This window comes from Tenrec ecaudatus, chromosome X (genome assembly GCF_050624435.1).
Source record: "Tenrec ecaudatus isolate mTenEca1 chromosome X, mTenEca1.hap1, whole genome shotgun sequence".
NCBI classification, from domain to species: Eukaryota; Metazoa; Chordata; class Mammalia; order Afrosoricida; family Tenrecidae; genus Tenrec; species Tenrec ecaudatus.
The window spans coordinates 87803853-87828942 of NC_134548.1; the positions used below are offsets into that span (position 1 = coordinate 87803853).

General features: G+C 36.2%; 1 protein-coding gene and 1 non-coding gene across 2 annotated transcripts in view; one reads left to right on the plus strand and one right to left on the minus strand.

Moving 5' to 3' along the window:
• SH3BGRL (SH3 domain binding glutamate rich protein like) overlaps positions 1–17099 on the plus strand; it is a 113969-nt gene extending 96870 nt beyond the window's left edge. The window contains exons 3-4 of the mRNA XM_075539641.1: positions 419–499; positions 12617–17099. Coding sequence (XP_075395756.1) covers positions 419–499; positions 12617–12655 — 120 coding nt within the window. The 3' untranslated portion in view covers positions 12656–17099. The remainder of the gene's footprint in view (positions 1–418; positions 500–12616) is intronic.
• A 6311-nt stretch (positions 17100–23410) lies between these two features.
• Positions 23411–23462, minus strand: LOC142435334 (small nucleolar RNA SNORD104). Its single transcript, XR_012781409.1, has one exon. It is a non-coding gene; the product is annotated as a small nucleolar RNA SNORD104 (small nucleolar RNA).
• Positions 23463–25090: the final 1628 nt, after the last annotated feature.

Consider the following 25090-nt stretch of genomic DNA (forward strand, 5'->3'; position numbering starts at 1 on the left):
CGAGGGTCCGAAGTCCCTCAGAAATAAAAAAAAAAGAATGCAAGAGAAATAATGGAGAATTGTAGTAGCAACTTCATACTAGTAATTAGCAGTCTCTTACAGGAAAATAGCTGGCTACTTTGGACTATGGGATAAGCTGCTTGACTTGCAGCTGAATTAAATTATGGTATGTATTAAGCTATTCTGCAGTTCTTACCTCACAGAACAGCATCCTGCCTAACTCCCATGAAGTGGGATCCCAGAACTTTTGACTCTTTACTGTTCTTTCTAGAATTCAAGCATTGTTGGAAGTTAGCCTGTCTGACCCAAAGAGGTAGCTGATTTTGTCGACCAAGGAGGTCATTTTCAATCAATCTCCATACATTTTTTCATTAGTTGTCTGCACATTTATAATACTTGTTGCTTTCTTCTTCCCAAGGACTATGATGCCTTTTTTGAAGCCAGAGAAAATAATGCAGTATATGCCTTCTTGGGATTGACAGCACCACCTGGCTCAAAGGTATGTCTAATTTTTAATTTCAGATATATAGGCTATTAGTTTTTTGCCACTGTCACCTTTATTAGTCATTTTAAGCCAGATTTAGCTAAAAGTCAAAGCTCCTTCTCCACATGTGATTCATGCCTAATAGGACAGACAGATGTGTATAATCACATGCGTCACATATGATACAAGGTGGAGTGGTGTCTTGAACCAGTCAATTCAAGAGACAGATTCACAAATGAGTGCTTAGCAATTTCAAAAACTCCACTATGCCAGCTATTGTGAACGGCTCTACATTGGCATCAAATATCTCAACCATGCTCCCAGAGCAAACCAAATGATGAAAGAGACTAAAAACAAAATTTCTTATGCAACAAAATGTTTTAAAATTGTGGACTTTAAATGTACCTTTATCTATTATTGTATGTTTTCTCTGCGCAGGTTGACTTGATCAAAGTGTGTGTTTTCTGTTCTGTCATTTTTTTGGTTTTTTCAGCTACTGATTTTATGATAAATAGATTTTTTGTGTGTGTATTCCATCTGTGTCTCCAATGTTGAGTCTTGATTATTGTCTGTTCTTTCACTGGAGACTATTACTAGCATTTTATCTGCATCACTATGACATTATGTTTTCTTGCCAAACTTTCTTTTCTCTTTTTAAACCATTTTATTGGTATTTCATCCACATATCATACAATTATATAGTCCAATAATATCAAGAAGAGTTGTACAGTCACCACCACAATCAAGTTTAGAGTATTTTCTTCTTCCTTGTACTCATTGTTAGTTGTGTAATTATTTTTTTCAATTGCAGTAAAAATATACACAGCAAAACACTCTCCAATTCAACAGCTCCTACGTGTATAGCTCAGTGCTCTTCATGTTGCCCAGCCATTAATGTCATCCCTTTCCAAAGTTTTCCAAACTCTGTTTTCTTAAGAAACATTAGGTATCATATTTTTGTGCAAATAAATTATCAAGACCCAAGTTAAGTTAGCATGTTCAGTACAGATTAGAGGAAGTATGAAAGACAGGATCGTCTGTTTTCTATGGCTGATGACTCTTCCCCTTTCATTTTAAATCTGGGATCATTCATTCAGTTACTCATTGGAAAAGTGTTTATTGGATGTCAATCATTGATTTGACATTGATGGATACAAAGAATTAAGCATGATCCCTGCCTTCAAAGTGTTTTAACAGTGAATGGGGTTTGTCTCTATATAATTATACAACAAATATACTTATAGATAATAACAACAACTGAAGAATTGTGTCATAAATTATATAAGGATGATGATAAGAACCAGGGTGCTGTAGTGGTCATGCACTGTGCTGCAATGCACCAGGTCAGCAGTTTGAAATCACCAGTCCCTTCTTCAGAGAAAGATGGGACTTTCTACTCCTTTAAACAGTAACAGTCTCAGAAACTCACAAGGGGGTTGCTATGAGTCAGCAGGGAGTTTGAAGAGTTGGATGAGAATCCCCTCCCAAAAGAATCAATCATACTAAAGAGATTGAGAAAGGTTTCACAGAGAGGGACTGTCATTGAGCTGTTAGGGTTTCCCACATAGAGAGGGAAAGCAATTCTTGCAGAAGCAAACTAACTACAGCATTGGATACAGGTGCTTACAACAGTATGTTCATAATATAGTGTAGCATGGCTACAGAATACAAAATATTAATGTTTTAAGGGGAATATGCATTAGCAGATGTTTTGCTAGGTAAGCTGGGGTCAGATTATGAATGCTATGCTAAGTAGCTTCAGTTCTAAGTTTCCAAAATCCATGGAATGTACAGTGATGACTACCTTCATGTTTTAAGATATGATTTTATTTGTATTAAGAAAAATTGACAGTATATAGATAGTGACATACTGGAGAAATAATATAGTAGAGACAGCAAGCTATTTGAGGCTGGCCACCTAAAATCTTCAGCTAAAAAATTAAGAGTAGAACTGCCCCTTTGGGGTTCTGAGGCTGTAAATATTTATGGGAACAGAAAGCCTCCTTTTTCTCCTGCAGAGCAGATAGTGAATTTAAACTGCTAACCTTGTGGTTAGCAGCCCATCAAGTAATCCAGTATACTACCAGGGCTCCTTTAAAGTGGGGATAGCAGTCTTGAAGAAGAAAAGATGGATTCAGGAGATAGAAAAACCATGTGAGATAGATTTAGTAAGTAATAAGATGCTTGTGTGTGATTAAAAAAAAGATAGGGGTTGAAGCTATCTCTGGAGCCTATAATGAATGGAAGTTTATGGAGGAGACATGTAATTGGCAGGAAAAATAATCCAGGCAATCCAAAAACAAACAAAAAATTCACTGTCATTGAGACAACTCCAACTCATAGTGACCCCGTAGGGCAAGGTGGAACTGACCCACGTGAGTTTTGGAGACCGTAACTATTACATGGGAGTAGAAATCTCCATCTGTATCCTGAGGAACAGCTAGTGGTTTTGAACTTTCAACTTCCAACTCGTAACCACTACTCCACTAGGGTGATCCAGTGGAATGTTAAATCTTGGAACGGAATGGTGGCACACAGTCTTCTGATACGGGAAAAAATTAGGATAAAATACATAAAATATAAATATTTTGATATGTGAAGATGTTCACATGGTGGGGTGACTACCTCTAGTGAAATTAGAAGTCTTAGCAGTGAAAGAAAAGTTGTAACATTAGAATCTTGAGGGAAGTTGGAAAGTTTCCTTGTTGAAAATAGATAAAGTCAGGGATCGTTAAATGGAAGGTTAACTGTGAAAGATAGAGGGCCCGGATGAATTTAGAGTTGGGTCTATCAGCCTGAGTCTAGTGTGTTCTCTATAATTGCTTAATTTTATGAGTAAAAGTAGAGTTAAAAATAGTTGCTATAATCAGAAAATGGGCAAAATAGGTCTGAGAGCTTGACATAATAGGAAGAAAGGTCTAGAAATGACCATGGAGATGAAGAGTCTACTGGCAACATGAGCATTTAGAATGTTTTCATAGGTCAAATTGTGCCCCTATAAATGTGTGTCAATTTGACGAGGCCATGATTCTCAGTATTGTGTGATTATTTTCTATTCTGTGATATAATGTACATCATAACCTCTAGCTGTGGTTAATAAACCAGGATGGGATTATGTTATATATATTATTGAATTATGTTTGTGTGGATAATAAGATAGAATTGGGATAGTATGCGTCAATCTTAAGTCCTTATCATTATTTAGGTCACAGTCATTTCAATGGAATTAATTCTTGGAAACTAAGACCTCTGGACCTGCAGAACAGAGGATTGCAGGGACAGGAAACAAAAATATGATGAGTGGGTCATTATGAGTAATAGGGAGTGATGCCACTGCCATTTCCACCCCTTGGTTCCTGGAAACTTGAATCCTGGCTATGAGAAAAACAGCACTATGGTGGTTTAGAGCATATAAAGCCTACTGGGAAGAACATTGCCCCAACCTTGCTAAATGTTGCCACCAAGTGGGCACCATAATTATGTCTTTAGAAATTCATGCCATCGTACTATCAATACAACTGCTTCACCATGATGGGAAACCAGTGCATTCAATGAGCATGGGTCCATTGCCATATGGAATTTGCTGTGAATTGGGTCCATTGATCTGAAGCAACGCTGGGTGAGATACTTTGCCATTGGAAAAGACCTTCAGTGAGCCCATGAAAGATAGTTTTGGCAGAAGTAGTGCCTGCAGGAAGGCAAATCTGTATCCAGAGTAAGTGTCTATTCCAGTAAGAAGAAAATGATGGCCTTTCCATGAAGGAAGCGGTCCTATGTAATCACATGCCAGCAGCTTTCTGGTTGATCCCCTTAAGAAATGGTCTCTGTGCTGGCAGATTGGGCTCTCATCAGTGGCTGTAGCCAATTTAGCTTTGATGAATAGAAGTCCATGTGGATGAGCTCATGCATAAACATCATCCTTGCCACCATGGCTACTTTGTTCATGTGACTATTGGGTAAGGACATGAGTGGCTGGGGAAAGAGGATGACTGATTTCCACAGAAGATATCACCCTATCCACTTCATTGTTAAAATCCTCCTGCAGAAGTAATTCTTTGGGGAGACACTGGTATCTTCCCCCTTTTGCCCTATTCAAAGAAGTCTGTCCATATGCCCTTTCCCTATACTTCCTTGTCACAGATTTTCCAACCATGCTTCTTCCAAGTCCCTGACCATGCAGCCAAGCCATTTGGCCTTGTCTTGTGAATTGGTATACAGTCATGCATTTGGCCATTTCTCCTTCCAAGTAAATTGAACAACTAGGTGTACCACTCAACATTCTGCCCAGTTGGAGGGTTCCCTTCATCACTGTCCTTTGAGGAGGTTTCAGAAAGGGGTTGTAGTGATACTGTTATCCACTTTCAAGTGGTGCCTGCATATTGTGCAGAATCATCAGCAAACTAACGACAAGTTTTCTGGTGCTCAGTCACCTGATCATAAAGTACTTCCCATGAGGCCACAGGTGTAGAATGAGAGTAAAATGGTTCCGTGGCCGAAATGGAGAACATAAGTATTTGGGCCACTTCATTTTTTATTTTAGAAAATTCCTTTTATAGTTACTTTTACTTTGACAGATTAATTCCATTACAATTTTAGTACTCTGCAACAGCCTCAGGCTACTTTGCATACTGCTTTTGAACTTGATCCCTGTGATCTAGCTGATGCATGCTATTTAAAGTGTCAATAGAAGATAGATATTCTATTTGTAGTCTTTGGAAGGCATCTATTGGTTAAACATTAAAATTGGAATTTTGGAGCAAAGCCCTGCAATTCACTGCAGATAATTATTTTACATTTGAGAAACACCTTATGGCCTCGTGGTGGACCTTAGTAAAGTCTCGACCTCTAGCCATGGGCAACCAAGTCAAAAATTATCCTGAACTGCCCACCATGTCTGACCCACAGAAACATAAATTTGGACATGCAGTGTAGCACTTTGTCATTTTTATAAGGTGGTAATGCTTGCAGGGTTTGGACAATGTTATGAACAACTTGTGACATGCAGATTACACAATGTGCTTGTTAAAGTGAGGAGAACTTGAATCATTTGCTGATGAAGATCTAGGATTTCAGCTTTCAGTGTGGATTGCAACTCAATGTAAAGAAATCTAAACCCTCCATCATTAGAGGAACCTCATTATAAATAGAGAAAAGATTGAATTATCAAAATTTTCATATTGTTCGGATCTACAATTAATGCTCATGGAAGTAGTAGCCAAGAGATAAAACAACACATTGTGCTGGGCAAATATGCTGCATAACATCTCTATAAAGTGTTGAAATGTAATGAGGTTATTTGAGGACTACGATATACCTGACTGAAGCCATTGTATTTTCAATCACCACATGAGCATGTGAGTGATGGGCATTGAATATAGAAGACCAATGAAGAATCAGTTCATTTGAATTCTGGTGCTGCCAAAGAATATTGAAAGTATCGTGGACTGCAAAACGAGCAAAGAAGTGTGTCTCGGAAGAAGTATAGCCAGAATGTTCCTTAGAGGCAAAGATGGCTAGACTTCATTTCACGTTCTTTGGACATATTGTCCGGAGGGACCAGTCCCTGGAGAAGAACATTATGCTTGGTAAAGTAGTAGGGGAGTGAAAAAGAAGACCTTTAACAAGATGGTTTGACACCATGGTTCCATCGATGGATTCAAACATGACTAAATGTGAGGATGACACTAGACAAGGCAGTGTTTCATTCTTGTTAGAGTAACCAATCCTCAAACACTATCATGGGTTTGGTAGGCACAATTGTATGGTTATAATATATAAAGATTATAGTAAAGTCGTAGAGAATAAGAGAGAAGAGAGTTAGGAGAGAGAGTAAATAAAGGAGTCAGACACATTTTATGGTAGCATACTCACCTTCAGACGGCCGTGATCACAGCAGCCAGGTCCTTGCAGAGGAGGAGTAGGGAGGAAAAAAAACCTCTATTTCTGACCAAGTCATATATATATTAAAAATAGGAAAGACTGTACTCCACAAAGTCTGACTAACCTAGAACAAATGAACAAATATCTAGATAGACACCATCTACACAAATTAATTCAGCTAGAGCTAGAACACCATAACAGACCCATAAGAAAAGAATAAATAGAACTGGTTGCTAAAGAATTCTCAACCAAGAAAATTACAGGACCAAATGTCTTCAGAAGAGAATTCTACCAAATATTCAGTGAATATCTGACACAAATTCTATTTAAACTATGCCAGAATATTAAAAGGGACAGCAAACTCCAATCTCATTCTATAAGCAAGCATATTTCTGATACTAAAACCAAAATTCCAGACAATAGAGTCCAAAACATATAAAAATAATTCAACATGATTAAATGTGATTCATACCAGCATGTTTCAATTTTAGAGAAACAATTAAAATAATGCAGTGCATAAACCAGAGAAGAAGAGCCACGTGATCATATCAGTAGGAACAGAATATATATTTGACAATATCCAACACCTGTTTCTGATAAAAACACGAAATGAGATAGGAATAGAAGAGAAATTCCTCAACATAACAAAGGCCAACCTGACACTCAGTGTGGAAAAAAAAAATCTGATACCATTTCCCCTGAGAATAAGAAGCAGACACAGATTTCCACTAAGCCACTCTTATTCAGTGTTATGCTGGAAGTCTTAGACAGGCCACTATACAAGAACGAGAATCAAGGATGGCAGAATTACTTCCTCCTCCCTACTTTGGACATGTTCTCTAGGGTGTCATTGGACACCCGAGAGAAGGATGGCATGCTTGGTAAAGGGAAGAGACAGCAACACAGAGGAGGTCCCTAGATGAGATGGATTGACATAGTGGCTGCAGCTCAAACACAATGGGTTCAAACATGAGAACAATTTTGGGGATGGTGCCGGATTGGGCAGTGTTTTGTTCTGTGTTACATAGAGTCATTGTGAGTTGGAACTGACGTGACAGCACCAAATAACAACGATTTTATATGTAGAAAAAGCCAAAGACTCCACACACACAAAAAAATTGGAAGCATTTGAGAGATTTGGTAAAATAGCAGGATAAAAGACTAACAACCAGAAATCAATTGAATTCCTAGATACCAGCAAAGGGAGCTTTGAAAAATACATCAGGAAGATGATCCTCTTTACAATAGCCACACAAAAGGTGAAATAATTAGGAATATACCTAGCCAAAAGAACAAAAGCCTGTACAAAGGAAACTGCAGAAGAAATGTACATAAATGTAAGAATAATCCCTTTTCATGAATAGGAAGGCCAAACATCGCCAAAATATCAAAACTACCTAAGCACTCTAGAATCATGGCACGATTCCAATCAAATCCAAACTTCATTCTTAACAAGAAAAAAAAGACATATAGGGGAGGGGGGAATGGGGAGGGAGGGGGAAAAAAAAGAGGACCTGATGCAAGGGGCTTAAGTGGAGAGCAAATGCCTTGAGAATGATTGGGGCAGGGAATGTATGGATGTGCTTTATACAATTGATGTATGTATATGTATGGATTGTGGTAAGAGTTATATGAGTCCCTAATAAAATGTAAAAGAAGAAAAGAGAAAAAAATGATTAGGGCAAAGACTGTACAGATGTGCTTTATACAATTGATGTATGTATATGTATGAACTGTGAAAAGAATTGTATGAGCCCCAATAAATTGTTAAAATAAAAAAATAAATAAAATAAATAAAAATTAAAAAAAAAGAAAAGAAAACTAATCACCAATTTCATATGGAAAGGGTAGAGAAGCAGAAAATTCTTTAAAAAGTAGAAGTAGGAGACTTCTCACTAGACAACCGCACAGCCACAAGAGTCAAAACAGCCTGCTCCTGGTACAATGATAGATACATAAGCCAATGGAACAGACTACAAAACCCAGAAATAAATTCTCCCCCTACAGGCAACCCATTTTTGACAAAAGGCATAGAAGCATTAAACGAGAACAGTACAGCTGCTTTAACAAATGATGCTGGCCAAATTGGGTGTTTGCGTGCAAAAGCATGAAGCAGGATCCAGACCTCACCTTATGTACAAAAACAAATTCAAGATGGATCCGAGACTTAAATGTAAGTCCTAGAACTAATGAGAAAATGGGACAAACTTAAGAGCCCTGTGGCAGGGCGTACACACACTCCTACATTTGGTTAAGGAAGGCCACACAGTTGAAGACAAAATAAATGACTGAGACTAACTAAAAGTGAAACATTTTTGTACATCAAAAGACTCCAGCAAAACAGAAAAAAATAAAGCCCATGTACTATGATAAAATCTAGTCATGACAGATAGGACAAGGGACTAATTAATGAAATGTATAGAATTTTGCAACACCTCAATAAGAAAAAACAATTCAGTTAAAAAGTTGACAAAGCACATGAATGGAGAGGTCCCCCAAATTGCACTCAAATTGCTAACATGCACATAAAACATTCCCGTGATGACTGTCCATCCTGGAGATGCGAATTATAACAATTATAAGATATTACCTTAACAACCACGAGAATATCCCCATTAAAAAACAGAAAGCAACAAATGCTGGATAGGGTGTGGAGAGATTGGAGCACTAAGAACGGTTGGTGAGCTTTTACACAGGTGCAACCATGATGGAAAACAATATAAGCCTTTCTAAAGAATTAGTAATAGAAATCCCGTAAGACCCAGCAATCTCTCCTCTGGTTATGTACCCCCAAGAAGTAAGGGACACAACACAAACAGATGTATGCTGTCCCATGTTCGTCGCAGCACAGTTCGCAAAATCAAGAAGTTGGAAATTTCCCCAAAGCCCATCAATTGGAGAATGGCTAAAGAAACGGTTACAAACATACAACTGAATAGTATGCATCCTCGTAAAACAGGGATGAAACCATGAAACACCTCATGATATGGGTAGACTTCAAAACCATTATGCTGAGCCAAGCTACTCAGTCACAAGACAAATATTGTATGAGACCACGACTATAAGGACAAACACCAAGACAAAGACAGACATCTGTTCTCAGCTCATGTAATCTTCGAATCCACTCTCCCGTCTCAGTGAAGTGGTGTGCCTCCCTGCTGCTCATGATGTGTACATCACCCCTTTATTTGTACATCTTAAGAACCACTTCAATCGAGGAGGCCTCCACTTCAAGTGGAGTCCGTTTCTCACATTGGAAATCAACAGACACTCCTAGAAGGGTGGTCAGTGAACCTTAATGGAAATTCAAGTCCAAAGGTTTTCGGCCACAGGGCTCTCTAGGAGAAGCTAACTTTATTTCTGTTGGTGGGAAAACCATGTGGGACAACCAGTCATTAGGAAAAACTCCAAATTTTATTATGTAGACCCACCACCACTTGTCTTTCAGTTTGCAGCATTGTGATTCTGTCTGTGGTCCTGTGATGCTAGAAGCTATGTGACTGGTGTTTCAAATGTCAGCAGGGTCACACAATAGGAACACATTTCAGTGGAATTTCCAGACTAAGAACAGATTAAGAAGAAGGAATCTGCTGCCCACTTTGGAGGAAGTAGCCACTGAAAACCTCATACATAATGTCGAATATTTGTTAGATACTGAAGGTCTAAACAATGGACGCAGAACATTGTCAGAGACGGTGCCAGAAAATGGCCCCCTAGAGTCAGAAGGTACTGGAAATATGGCTGAGGAAAAGCTGCTTTCTCAAAGTATAGTCAACCACGGTGACATGAATGGAATAAAGCCTGTGAGAGTGGAACTTGATTCTTGATCAGGAGAGGACAAGTGAAACAAATTGGGGGTATATGCATAAAATAATACAGAGTTGTCAGAATAGAATATATAAAATATGTATTATAGCAAGGTCCAAAGAACAGTAAGAATAATTCCCTACCATTCTGTTAAAAGGGCTGGGGGATATACACATATAATTTTACATAATTCATACTTAGAGTATTTCATAAAGGAAATAGCTTTTAAGTATAGTTTTAGCCTTTCATGAGACCAGCTGAACAACTTGGTAGGGAGTCAAGGGTGTGAAGGAGTTACTGTGTACTGTTTGAGTCTTTTACTAGGTATATATATTACCCATTCAGAAACTGTTAAAATAATCATTGCACAGATTGTTCCATGGAGAATGGGTCGAAAAGAGTGGGAATGGAAGTGGGGAAAGTGTAGATATGAAGTGACAGTGTCTGGGACTAAGGTGGTAGTAGTAGTAGTAGTAGTAGAGATGGAGAGTGAAGGATAGGCCCTGGCCATTTTTAGGGGTAAAATTGACCAAACAAATTTTTAGGGGTAAAATTGCCATTGAGTCATTTCTGACTAAGGTGGGAGCAAGGTGCTGTGGAAAGGTGGTAAGAGGCAAAGAGATGAAGGTTGATAACTCGGAAGTTTTTGGATAAAATTCATAATAACAAGACCTTTGAGGATTAGAAGCAATACCACAAAATCATTGTTCTCACTCTAGCTTGCCAGCGAGTCAGTGCTGACTCTTAGCAAGCCTCTGTGGGTTTCAAAGACTGTAACTGTTCACAGGAGTAGAAAGCACAGTCTTTCTTTCAAGGAGCTGCTGGTTGTTAGCTGCTGATCATGCAGACATAACTCATAACCATCATACAAAATGGCATAAGAGCGACCCTTTGCATAGGAGTTTACACATTGGGGTGCTAACTCCAGGGCAGCAGTTTAGAAGTAGCAGCCAATCCATGGGGGAACGATGAGGCTCGCCACTCCTGTAAACGTTCACAACAGGGGTGCCCACATTTTCCAGCATGCGAGCTATTTGTAAAGTGATCAAGTCAAAATGACCTACCAACTACAAAAACGCATAACATATATTTATTTTTATCTATTTATTACATTTATTCATAAATGCATTGAGAATTCTTTATATGTACAATATATGTTTATGTACCTTGCATATCCACATGAGTCCATATTGCACAACACAATGCCATTTGCATTTTTTGTCATGACCTGAGTTTATTCTGACAGCTTGCACTGAATGGAATGAGCCAAGCATGCGTAGTTCGGACAGTAGCTGCTGACAGCCAGCTGCAAGCACACTTCCAAAAGATCATCAGTCATGGTGGAATGGTACTTGAACTTAATGATCTTTGTGTGGGAAAGGGCTGATTCATATAAATAAGTAGAGCCGAATAATGCAGTCAAGGAGGTAGTACACTTCCTCAGGTTTAGGTACTTTCCCTCTGCGAGTAAGTTCCAAAACTGTTCATGCACTCTGACCTTCAGCTGAATGTCGGCTTGTGGTGTTAAAATCTCCCATTCCGTATAAAAGTGATACGGTTTTGTCTTCTTACTTGGTCCAGCTCCCCCACTCATTTTAATACCCTTTCTTACATTTAAGAGGAAAAAAAACAAGGTCTAAAAATAGGCGATAACTTAGCTTGTCAGTTTTGCTGCACTTAGCGTGGTTGTTTGCGCATGCGTTTGACACCTATGATTGCATCTGATTGGCAGCATTGTGTAACAGTTAAGTGACAGAATTGTTAATAGGCTTATGTCTATATTTTTAATGTCATGTGATCGACGTGTTGAGCACCCTGATTTAAAATCTTGGAAACCTACAGTGGCAATACTAATCTGTCCTGCAGGGTCACTGTGAGTTGGGATCAACTCAATGGCTGTGAGTTTGCTGTGCTTTGGGGAAATGATATTGCAATTTCCTTTAGTATGACAAATGTAAAGTATAAGGTCCCTAGGCACACTGTACACTATGCTTAGCTGCTGACCTAAAATTTGGTGTTCAAACCCACACAGTAATAGCAAAAAACGAAAAAACCCAAAAACGTAGCAATCTTCTACTAATATCATAATCAAGAAAACCCTATGGAGAAGTTCGGCTTCAGAGCACATGGGGTCACCACGAGTCAGAATAGATTCTATAGCAACAGCAAATCCATCTAGCGTGGATTAAATTTGTTATGCAAATAAGCTTTGAAAGAAAATCTCAAATATGATTTAGGCAGTCTTTAATTGTTATCAGCTTCTAGGCAGAAGTTTCTATTTTTCAATTAAGAATTTTTAAGCAGTTATTTTCTGCAAAAAGACCAATATCCTCATTTGGACTATTCTTAGACTTTGTGCTAGGCATATTTGGTCTAACCAGAGTATGCATGGGTGGATGCTTTGTGATATTTAAATTTATGTAATTTGTTTGTTTTTCCTTTCAGGAAGCAGAAGCCCAGGCAAAGCAAAAGGAGCAAGCATGAACCTTGAACATTCCCTTTCAAACTTCCTGAAAAAGGAAATCTCCATGCTGTTATAAAATAGAAAACAACAATAACAATGATATTGGCTTCAAACTAAATTGACTTAGTATGAAAATACATATTATTTGATGTTTTGTATGCAAATAACCAAAATGAATGTGTAATTAAAATGCGACTGTAAAATGAGGAGAACAAATAAAAATAAAAGTTAAATATATGTCATGCAATAGTATTATCTATCAAGGCAATGTATGTACGTCAATGATCTTATAAAGGAATACCGATTGCTTTTTTGGGGTATCATTATTGCAGCTTAACTATATCTGTAGCTCAACTTGTTAAACAATGAGTAATTGCAAAAGAAGAATGAAGGAATTTTCTGAAACTCAAATAGCTTCATTAATTTTAGTGAACATGAATATATACCTTTTCATGTGTTACTATTGTGATTCAAAATAGTAGCAAGTGATGTTTATGATTTGTCAGTTGTTGTTCTCTATGGTAATGAAAACATTCCTATTCTTTTGTAAATGTAACCTCTGTCTACTGAACCACAAATTTCCTTGGATTATTAGTTATCCTTTCATTTCATAGGAACCTTAGTGGTGTACTGGTTAAGCATAGAGCAGTGATCAGCATGGTCCGCAGTTTGAAACCACCAGGTTCCCTGCAGGAGAAAGACAAAGCTTTCTACTTCTATAAACAGAATCTTGGAAACCCACAGGGGGTCACTATGAGTCATTGTTGATGACAGTGAGGTGTTTTTTTCCTTTTCATTACATATTTCATCGTTGAAAATAGATGTTTTACCCAAAATTGTATTCAATTGACAAGATTTTGACTTCTTACTATGATAGACTCATATTGCCAAATTGCTGGTCCCAGTGAAATTTGCATACGTATGTCATGTGAGATGTGAGAAAGGAAGTTGACAAGTAAATTTAAAATTACATTCTTTCCCAAATAGCCCAGACTTGTACTTAACAAATATAAAACAGATGGGCAAAATTGGTTTTCCTTGGAAAGGTCAAAAGATGAATTGCACACTGTTATTTAAAACAAATTACTGGTTTCCCCCCATTTGATGTAACTTATTACCATGAATGATACTAACTCATATCTATGAGTTTTTCAATTTTTAGATTAGGCATATTTTGTACCAGTAAATTAATCTAAACAGAGGTAGATTTTTCCTATGACTATTCCAGCAAATAGTACAACATCCATTGAAAAAAAGGAAAAATTTAAAGCATAATTTTCCAGACTGATGAGAATCATTATTAAGCTATCTCTCTCTGTCTCTCCACACACATGTGTAATTTTAGTTCTGTATTACTTTACTTCAGTTTTTTCTTCAAATTACTCTATTATATCATTTGATGTATGCAGGTGTATGCTTTTATTAATGTCATTATAGTCTTTATTAATGACTTTACTTAAATTCAAATGATGCAATGCTTTAAAATAAACTTAGTACTTTTAAAAACATAATTTACGTGTCCTTTGAGTTAGTTGTTTTAGGTGACTAATGTCTTTTTAGAAGACACAGAAAAAAAGAAAAAGCAATTTTAATACAATTTCTAAATTTTCTGTTTAGAGCTCTAAATTTTTTAGAACATTAGAATCAAATGAAGAACAATTCTGTTGATTTCTATAAAAATGAATAGCAGAAATATAGAGGGACCAGAGTTCTTTGTAATAGACTATTAAAAATTCTTTTATAAATATGTGGCCAGTAATTTCCACTGATCTTCATTAACTGCTGAAGAGGATAATTATAATATTCTAATCGCATTTTTACTCTACTGTAATATCAAATAAGTTGATGCTGTTAAAAATAGGTATTCTTCAAAAAATGAACATCTGAGACATATATATTAGATAATACTTTGCAATTAACATATACAACAATAGACTCAAAAGTAACAATTGTGAGGATATTACAGGACCCAGCCTCATTTTGTCTGTTGTGCATAGGTTGCTGTGAGTTGGAACCAACTTTATGATCCGTAACAACGGCAATAACATACACAAGGGGACATCAAAATATTTGTTCAAAAAAATGCCATTAAAAGATAATGGAATATGTTTTAAAATGTTAGTTTCTAAATGTATATGTTAAAAAATGGAATTTTTCACAAATGTTTGAAGCATCCTGGTATACATTTGTTAAATGTTGCTCTAGTTCCAAATTAAGTCCTTTTGTTTTATGAGAACTACATACCTGATAGATACAGGAAACATAAATGAAATTCTCAATATTGAAGTCAACTTCATAAAGAATTTTCAGAATATTTCCCCGGAAAATGAAATCCTACCTAAATTGTAAACTGTTGTTTCTCAAGAGAACTAAGTTTCATTCTGTTGGTTGAATATTTTCAAAATAATGAAAGCAATTTTCCAATTAAACAATTCAAACACATTTTGCTTCGTGTAATCTATTACAATCCCCACAATGTAACATGAAGTATGCCACTTCCTCCCTGAGTTTTGCACTTCCATTATTTCTTTCCTGACTCTTGTTTGTCTCAAATGGTTATTATTCTCCTTCTAGACCTATTTGCTGTTTAACTGAAAATTGAGACAGGGAGTTGAATTCATTGAGTCACCGGAAGGGTGAATAAGGGCCACAGTCACAAATGTTCCATCAGTCTATATAGACCCAGTAAGCCTACATTTCTTAAATGATTTTAAGTGTGCTTCCACATTTCTCCCACTCTATTTCAAGATCTTCTAATGTAATCTCGTTCAGGGCAGTTGGTAGTGGTAGCTATACATCATCTTATTCTGATCCCGTGATTGTGGAGGCTGATGTTTGCATGGTCATTTAATCCATTGAACTAATTGTTTCCATGCATCTGTGGTTTTCTTCACTCTTCTTTCCTCCAGAATTGGTGAGACCTGGGATGGCTGCTCATGAGATTGTAATACCCTAGTAACAATTCAGCAAAGCAGGATTTGTGGGCAATGTTATTCCAAGTAGCCTAGGTGTCCCCCAAGACCATGATCCTGAGATCCCAGGTCCTGTGACTTATCCAGTCAACATGTTTGGTTACATCTAAGATGTTTTTGTAACATTCCCCCTATATTCTCTACCACATTTATGAATATATTTACAACAGATGTCAATACACATGTAGGAATATCCTCTGTCAAGTCCCATTCTTCCACACCCACTGAGCAATGACATACTGGAGAGGGGACTATTGTAAAATGTATAGAATGTATCGATACCTCAACAACAAAAGGACAAATAATCTAACTAAGATATAAGCAGAGGACATGAACAAACACTTCACCAAAGATGACATTCAGATGGACAATAAAAATGACAAAACAAAACAAAAAAAAATGACAAAACACTCATGATTGGTAACCATTAGAGAGATGCACATCCAAGCAATGAAATACCATCTAACCCCAACATTAATAACAAAGTCCCCCCCCAAAAAAACCAAAAAATTCTGGTTAGGGTGAAGAGAGATGAAAATTCTCATGCACTATTTGTGAGGCTATATAAATTGAGGATATTATGGAAAATATTATGACACTTCTTTAGAAGTTGGAAATAAAAATACCTGTAACAATTCCACTATTTGGTATATAGCCTCAAGAAATAAAAGCCATGGCATGACTAGTTATATGTACACCAATTCTTATCACACTGTTATTAACAATCGCAAAAATATGGAATAAACCTAAATGCCTGCTAATGGAATAATAGATAAATTATGGTATAAACAAAATAGAATACCACACAATGTTAAAGAATAAAGATAGATCTGAGAAATAATATGGTGAGTGAAATCTACCACATAAGGACAAATATTGTATGAAACTGATTTAAAAGTCAAGAAATGACTTTGACATAAAAGAAATATTCCTTGGTTACAAGGAATGGGAAGGGAAAGAGTAAATCACTGAGAGGTAGACATCTAGTAACTTGGGTGAAGGGAGTGCACTATAAGAGGAGAGTTATTTAGAAATTATTTAGTCAGTTGAAGACACTAGGAAGAGAGCAAGACTTACGGACAAGAGAGATAAACACTGTGATATATACAATCCTGCAATAACCGTGTAGATGCATGGCTAGAATTATGTTTTGCTTTTTAAGTTCAATGTGTACTTCATTCCTTTGTGTTCATGAGTATTTCATTCCTCCTTATTGCCAAATAATTCTCCCTGTTTTGGATATAACCTTATTTTCTTTATCTTCTAAGCAGTTGTTAGAAATAATTAATTTGCATGTATATGCTTTTTGTATGGCCATATTTTTCATTGCTTTTGAATAGATAACAAAGAATCAGATATGTGAGGTCATAGGGGAATTGAATACTTAACAACCTGAGGAACTACCAAATTGATCATCAAAATAGTAGCATCATTTTATTTTAACACTAACAACATATAAGGTTTCAAATTTCTTTCATTCTTGCCAATATTTGTTTTTATCTTTTTTTACTATAACTATTATAGTGGGTAAAAATTGGTATCACATTTGGTTATGATTTGCACTTCTCAGATGGATGAAGATGATGAGTATCATATCATTTGTATATTTGTCAAAAACTTCGTATCCATTTCCTATTAAAAATCTTATTTTAATAAAATCTATATAACATGAAATTTGCCACTATGATGCTTTTTAGTGTAAAATTCAGTGATATTTTATTCATAGTCTTGTGAATCCAAACCCTCAGCTACTTCCAAAAGCTTTTTGATTGTCTAAATTAAAAAAATATCAGCATTTACGAAACAATAACTCCCATTCCTTTTCTCCTTAAGCTCCAGTCACCACTAATCTACTTTTGTCTGAAGGCATTTGCTTATTCTAAAATTTTAACATGAGACATCATATAATATTTCTTTTTTCTAAGTTACTCCACTTAGCATAATGTTTTCCAGGTTCTTCCATGGCATAGCATGAATCAGAACTTCATTTCGCTTTAGGAATGAATAATATTATCTTAATTGTATTAATCATAAAAGGGGAATTCTATCATTTAGTTATTTGTTTTCTGTATATCTTATGCCTTTTATATCCCTCATTTCTTCCCATGATGTTTTTTTCTATAGTGAAAAAAGTAATTTCTTTCTGTGTAAACTTAAGAAAAATATAGTCATCGTGGTTACCATATGGATTATCCTTAATAACCAAATTTATAGAAGTCTAGTTTGAATTAATACCAATTTAAATTTAGCATAAAATGTTGTTTTATTTGTATGCAGCCCATCCATGTTACTGTTGTCACAAATAACATCTTTATATATTGTGTGCCCAGTAACATAAATTTATAATTTTTAAAGTTTTATCTTCAAAATCACATAAGCCATAACAAGGAGAATAAAAATAGCCTTCACTGGAGATCTTTATATCTTCATTTAGCTGTGAGTTACTATCTATTGTCCTATTTAAACCTAAAGACTACATTTAGCATATCTTGTAAGTAACAGCTTTTGATGGTGTGGGCAATGTCTTTCAATTGCCGTCATTTAAGAAAGACAAGTTTGAGTTTCTTTATGGACAGACCTTTTCTCTAAGTACTTGAATTATGTCATCCCACTGCCTCTGGCAACAATGGTTTCTGTGAAGAAAACAGCATATAATCTTAACGGGATCAATTTTCTTCCTGTGGTTTTCAGAAAAATTTTGTGTGTGCCTTTGGATTTCAATAGTTGATTAAAATGTATCTAAACATAAATCACTTTGGGCTTCTTTCACTTGGAATTTGTGGAGCTTCTTAGATGTGCAGATGGTGTTGGGTTTTTTTTCAAGTTTGAGCTATAATTTTTAGTTTGTTCTTTGAAATGGGTCATCGTCTGTTTTTTAATGCCTTGGGGGGTTGCTGTTGAAAATGAGACATTAGCCTGGTACCATGCTGTTCTTGTCGTCGGGGGCCGTCGAGTAGCTTCTGCCCCATCGTGAGCCTATGCACAACACCATGGAACACTGCCGGGTCCGGCTTCCTCTTCACAATTGTTCCTCCAGTGAACGCACCCTCACCACAGACCGGAAAAGCCTACTCTGATACAGAGTGCATTCGAAAGTAGACTGTTGCAGATGCACTTAGGTTAAAATTGAATACTTTATGATTTGACCCCCTTTTGATCCATTTTACATTTTTTCTAGTTTTTAGTATTTTCTTATTTATTTTCAATTGAGGTCTTTATCTGTTTTAATTTGTTATTGTTGTCCATTAAAAATTTTCTGTATATGAAATCCAGGATAGGTAGAAATATAGGTAGAACTATATTGAATTACATTATATGTGAATTATATGCCAAAAACAGCTTTTGAAAGCAGAAGTAGCAATATTAACCTCATGTAAAATAGACTTCAAGTCAATTAACATAAAGGAAGAAAATATTAGAACAAGAAGACATAAACATAATAAACATAAATAGCTCCAGTGAAATTCCAAAAGGCAAACTTACTGCTAACAAGTCGATTCTGATTCATAGTGACCTTATAGGATAGGGTAAAACTTCCCCTTTTGGTTTCCAAGATTATATCTCTTTGTAGGAGTAGAAAGCTTTGCCTTATGAAATATACATAAGATTAAATCCTTGTGAAGTTGAAGAGAGAAATAGAAATCTCAACAAATAACAGTAGGAGACTTCAACACACCCTTCCCAAGAAAAGCCAGATTATCAAGAATGGAATTCAATAAAGAATTAGAGGAACTAAAGAACACATTTGACTACCTTGATCTAGATATATACAGAACACTCAATCCAACGATAGCAAAAAATAAATTTTTCTCCAGCACATAGGATACATAATCTAGAACAGAATATATGTTAGAGCATGTGTTAGTCTGGGTACTTTAGAGAAACAAATCCACAGAAACTCATATGTATAAGAGTGTTTTATATAAATGGCAAGTTCACATAAAGAAAACATCCCAACCCAGTGCTGCCCAAGCCCATAAGTCAACATTAGCCCATATGTCCGACACCAATACACAAAGTCCTCCTCCATCTCACAAAACACAGGCAATGACGCTGACCGCAGGAGGAAAGCCGAATCAGTGAGTGTGTAAGCATCTCAGCGCTGGCAGGAGTCTCCACACGGCTGCTCCAGGACCCAGAGCGGCATGAGGGTAGGTCCATGTGGCTTTTCCTCAGGGATGTCTTGCAAGAAGTAAGCCTTGCCAGCTGAAGCAGGGAACTGGCTAAGGCAGCTGCACCCTGGTCCGACCATCAGAAAGCAGGAGACAGAATTCGAAAGGCGAGGTTCACTGAGTCATTTATCACTCCGCCCTTCAATTAACTCCACATGTGTTTATCAGCCAGGTTGGCACGATAAACTTTAACTACTTCAGAACATAAAACAAGCCTTCAAGAAATTCCTCGCAAAAATAAAAACGATAACATACTATATCCACATCTTTGAGATATGGCAAAAGAAATTATCTAAGGACAATTTATAGCAACCAACAGACCTATGGGGAAAAAGAGGAGAAATCTAAAATTAACATATTAATGCAACACATGCAACAATTAGAACAAAAGCAATAGCATAAACCCTTCAACAGCAGGAGGAAAACATCACAAATGTTAGAGCAGAAATAATTGAACTAGAAAACAGTAAAACAATTGGAAAAATCAACAAGAAGTTCTTTAAAAGGATAACCAAAATTGACAAACCACTGGCAAATTAATTAAAGGGAAAAAAGAGAAGATCCTTATCTAGAATTAAGAGAAGAAAGTGGGGCATCACAACATACGAATGAAATGAAAAGAATTACAAGGACTACTATGATAGACTGTATATCAACAAATTTTTTACATATAAGAAATTCATAAACACCTAGAACATATACCTTCTACACAAATTAATACGGTTTTTAAAAACTCAACAGACTCATAACACAAGGAGGAATAGGAAAGATCATATAGAAACTACCAAATAAGAAAATCCCAAGACCAAATGGCTTCAGCAGGGAATTCTACCGAGTATTCAGTGAAAAATTGTTACAATTTTCCTAGATTATTCCAGGATATAGAAGGCAACGGCAACGTCCTAAACTCATTCTATGAAGCAGGCATAAACCTTGTGCCAAAATCAAGCAAAGACCCCACAAAGATAGAAAATGGACCTAGACGCAAAAAAAATATTCAACAAAATTCTAGCCAAACATATAAAAAGAAAAATCACCATGATCAAGTCTGAGTCAAACCAGGGATGCAATGCTGTTTCAGTGTTAGAATAGCAATCAATGCAATGCAGTACATTAACAACTCAAATAATAAAAACCACATGATCACATCAATAGATGCAAAAAAGGCATTTGACAATAGCCACCACACATTTCTGAAAAACAACTCAGAAGTAGGAATAGAAGGGAAGGTACTCAACATAATAAGGGCCACATATGAAAAACCAATGGCCAAGATCATGCTCAACTGGGGAAAACTTTAAACATTTCTCCTGAGAATGGGAACCCCTGAGACAAGGAGACCCCTATATCGAACCTCTTATTCACGGTTATGCCGGAAGTCTTGGCCAAAATCATTAGACAATACAAAGAAATCAAAGGAACACAACTGAGCAAAGAAGGGAAACTCACTATATGCTGGTTATATGATTTTTTTGTGTAGAAAAGCCCAAAGACTCCAAAAAAACTGTCAGAAACAATGGAAGGATTTGGTAAAATAGCAGGATTACTTTTCTCTATATAGGTCTTTGGTTTCTTTAATTGGTTTTATTCCTAAGTATTTTACATTTTGTGTGCTTATTGTAAATGGTATTAATTTCTTGGTGTCTTTTTCGTTGCTCTCTTTGCTTGTGTATCGGAATCCAATTGATTTATGGTTTTTAATTTTGTATCCGGCTATATTGCAGAATCCCTTGATTGTTTGTAGTAGGTTTTTGTTTGTTTGTTTGTTTTGTTTTTGTGAAGGCTTTTGGCTTTCTATGTATAGAATCATAGCATCTACAAATAGTGAGAGTTTCATATTTCTTTGCCTATTTCTACTCCTGTGATGTCTTTATATTACTTGGTGACTCTACTACCAGCACCATGTTGAATAAGAGTGGTGACAGGGAGCATCCTTGTCTGGAACCTGTTTTCATTGGAAATGTTTCTAGCTTTTCTCTGTTGATCATGATGTTCGCTATTGGTTTTTCATAATTGGTTTTTATTCTGTTGAGGAATGTCCCTTCAATTCCTCTTTTGATGGGTGGTTTGATCAAATATTGGTGTTAGATATTGTCAAATGTCTTTTTTGCATCTATTGATATGAACATGTGGTTTTTATCGTTTGCCTCGTTCATGTGGTGGATTACATTTTCAAAAAATATTGAACCATCCCTGCATCCCTGGGATGAATCCCACGTGGTCATGTGAATTATTTTTTTGATATGTCATTGGATTCTATTGGCCAGAATTTTGTGGAGGATTTTAGCATTTATGTTCCTGAGGGACATTGCTCTATAATTTTCTAACTTTGTGGGGTCTTTGCCTGGTTTGAGTATCAGTCTTTTGCAGACTTCATAGATGAGTTTGATAGTTTCCTATGCTCTGGAATAGGTTGTGTTGCATTGGTGTCAGATCTGCTCCGAGCACTTGGCACAATTCCCCTGTGAAACCATCTGGTCCTTTTTGCTATGGGTCTGTCGAGCTTTTCACTATCTGTCTGCATTCATTTGAGTGGATGATATATTTCTAGGTATCTTTCCATTTCTTCTACATTATCAAATTTGTTTGACTACAGTTTTTCATCATCGTGTGTTATTATTCTTCTTACTTCATTTGGATCTGTTGTAATAGCACTTTTTCATCACTTATTCTGGGTATTTGCATCTTTTCTTTTTTAAGTTTGTCAATGGTCTGTTAGTTAATCCTTTTAAAGAAACCTCTTCTTGTGCTGTTGATATTTCTGCTGTTTTCTTTGTGTTCCATATAGTTCATTTATACTTTGGCCCTTTTGACTTATTTCTTTTATTGGTCCTTTAATTTTGTTTAGTTTTATTTATTTTATTTCCTTCTTTTATTTTTACAGTTCTTGAAAGTTCTCTGGTAGGGTGTCAATTTTGGATTTCTTCTTTTTTTTTCCAGTGTGTTCATTGCTATAAATTGACCCCAGTTAAGGCTTTTGCTGTGTCCCAAATGTTATGATATGTTGTGCTATCATTCTTGCTTGTCACAAGAGATGTTTTATTTCATTCTTTATTTGCTTTATTACCTAATCATTATTTAGTCTTACGTTGTTCAATCTCCATGTGTTTGTGTTTAGGTTCTTTTTGTTTTGTTGTTGACTTCTAATTATACAGATTTGTGGTCTGTGAAAATTTTTCACAGGATATCAATTCTTAAAAATTTGTTGAGGCATGATTTGTGGCCTAATATGTAGTCTATTCTTGATAATGTTCCATGTGTATTGGAGAAAACGTATACTGTGTTTTATTGGATGGGGTGCTCTGTATCAATGAGGTCGATTTTGTAGATTATGTTATTGAGGGTTTTTGCATCTTTATTGAGATTTTTTTCCTTGCTGTTCTATGTTTCCTTGAGTGTGGGGTATTGAAAGCGCCTGTCATTAATTGTTGAGGTGCCTATATCCTTTATCTTTCTTTCTTTTTAAAAATCAAATCACTTTATTGAATAGTTGGGGTGGAGGTAGAGGGACAAAAGAATGGGGACAATGAGGTCCAATGACTGCTGTCGGCCTGGATCTGCAAAAACAAGAGCAGGGCATGAGGGAGCAAAACCTGAAGGCCCATCCTCTCTCCACAGTTCTGCTGGCCCAGCTCAGACTCCAGTTCACATCACCCACACTTTAATTGGAATGTCATCACCCCTGGTAGTCGGTCTCCCACCCAGCTCCCAACAGACTTCGCATCATACAGTCTCCAATCTCACCTCACAGTGACTGAAACTATATTATTTTTCAACTTTATAAGGATTTCACAGATGTATTTAGAGCGTCTTTCATTGGGTGAATAAATGTTTATTATAATTATGTCTTCTTAGGCTCTTTTTACCTTGATTTGTATGTAGTGTCTGTTATTGTCTCTTATTACATTGTTTACCTTGAATTTTATTTTCTGAGAGATCAATATTGCAACCCCTACTTTCTTTTGTTGTTATTTGCTTGATATGCTTTTGACCGGCCTCTGAGTTTTAGGGTCTTCATTTCTGTGTTTATGGGGTGTGTTTCTTTTCTTTTTTTCCATATGAATACTTTATATTTATGTTATTTCACCCTTGCTAAATATTTAGGTAAGCATAAACAACACATGATGTTTTACTAGTTTTAAAATATTTTGAAAATAGCCTTGTACAATATGCATATTTTTAGCATCTTGTTTCTTTCTCTATATTATGTGGTTGGGTATTACCAATGGTGATGCAATAGAACTTATTCTTTCATTTTATTAAATTATTTTTAATCATTTTAATGGGGCGCAAACAACTCTTATCACAATCCATACATGCATATGTTGTGTCAAGCACATTTGTACATCTGTTGCCATCATCATTTTCAAAACATTTTCTTTCTGCTTGAGTTCTTGGTATGAGCTTCTCATTTTTACCCTCACTTCCCCACCCACCATCCCTAATGAACCTTTGATAATTAAATGTCCTTTGAGTCCTAGTTCTTTGCTCTATTTCCTTTGTTTTGTTTTAAATGTTGCTTGTTTTGCTGTGTCTTGTTTTTGTGCATATTGTTTCTGCATGTTTATCCAGATAAGACAGATGGGATAAACAATCTGGAGGGAAAAACAATGGGACTGACAGTTCCGGGGGCTTTGGGAGAGGGGCAGGAGGGGGAAAGGAAGTAGGTGTTAACAAACGCAGGGAAAAGGGAATAATAATGATCTAAAATCAATGGCGAGGAGGTTGTAGGAGGCCTGGTAGGGCTTCATCAAGGACAATGTAACCGAGATGAATTACTGAAATCCAAATTAAGGCTGAACATTACAGTGGAACAAGAGGAAAGTAATGGGGTGTGTTTCTTGTAGGCAACATTTGGATGGATTTTTTTTCTTTTCTATTCTGCTACTCTCAGTCTCTTTACTGGTGCATTTAGTCCATTAATATTCAGTGAGATTATTGCTATGTATGTATTTGTTAATGTTATTTTACTTTGTATTGGAGTATGCTGTGTGTGATTGTGTATTTTTGTTGTGTTTAGTTTCTTTGTTCTTCCTGCATTAGTCTGTTGTTCTTTGTATGGGTTTTTGTTTTTTTTTTTTGCGAGGAGTTGTCTTGTATGTCTTTTTCAAGATTTTTTGTGTTGTTTGCTTTGACCAGAATATTTGAGTATCATTTTTGTAGTGTGGGTCTTATTTTTGTGAATTCATTCTTGTCTTGGAATACTTTAATTTCTACTCTATATTCAAGTTATATTTTTTGCTTTGCACAAGATTCTAGGTTTATAGTATTTTTTCCTTCAGGACTTTAAATACGTCACTTCCCTTGGCTT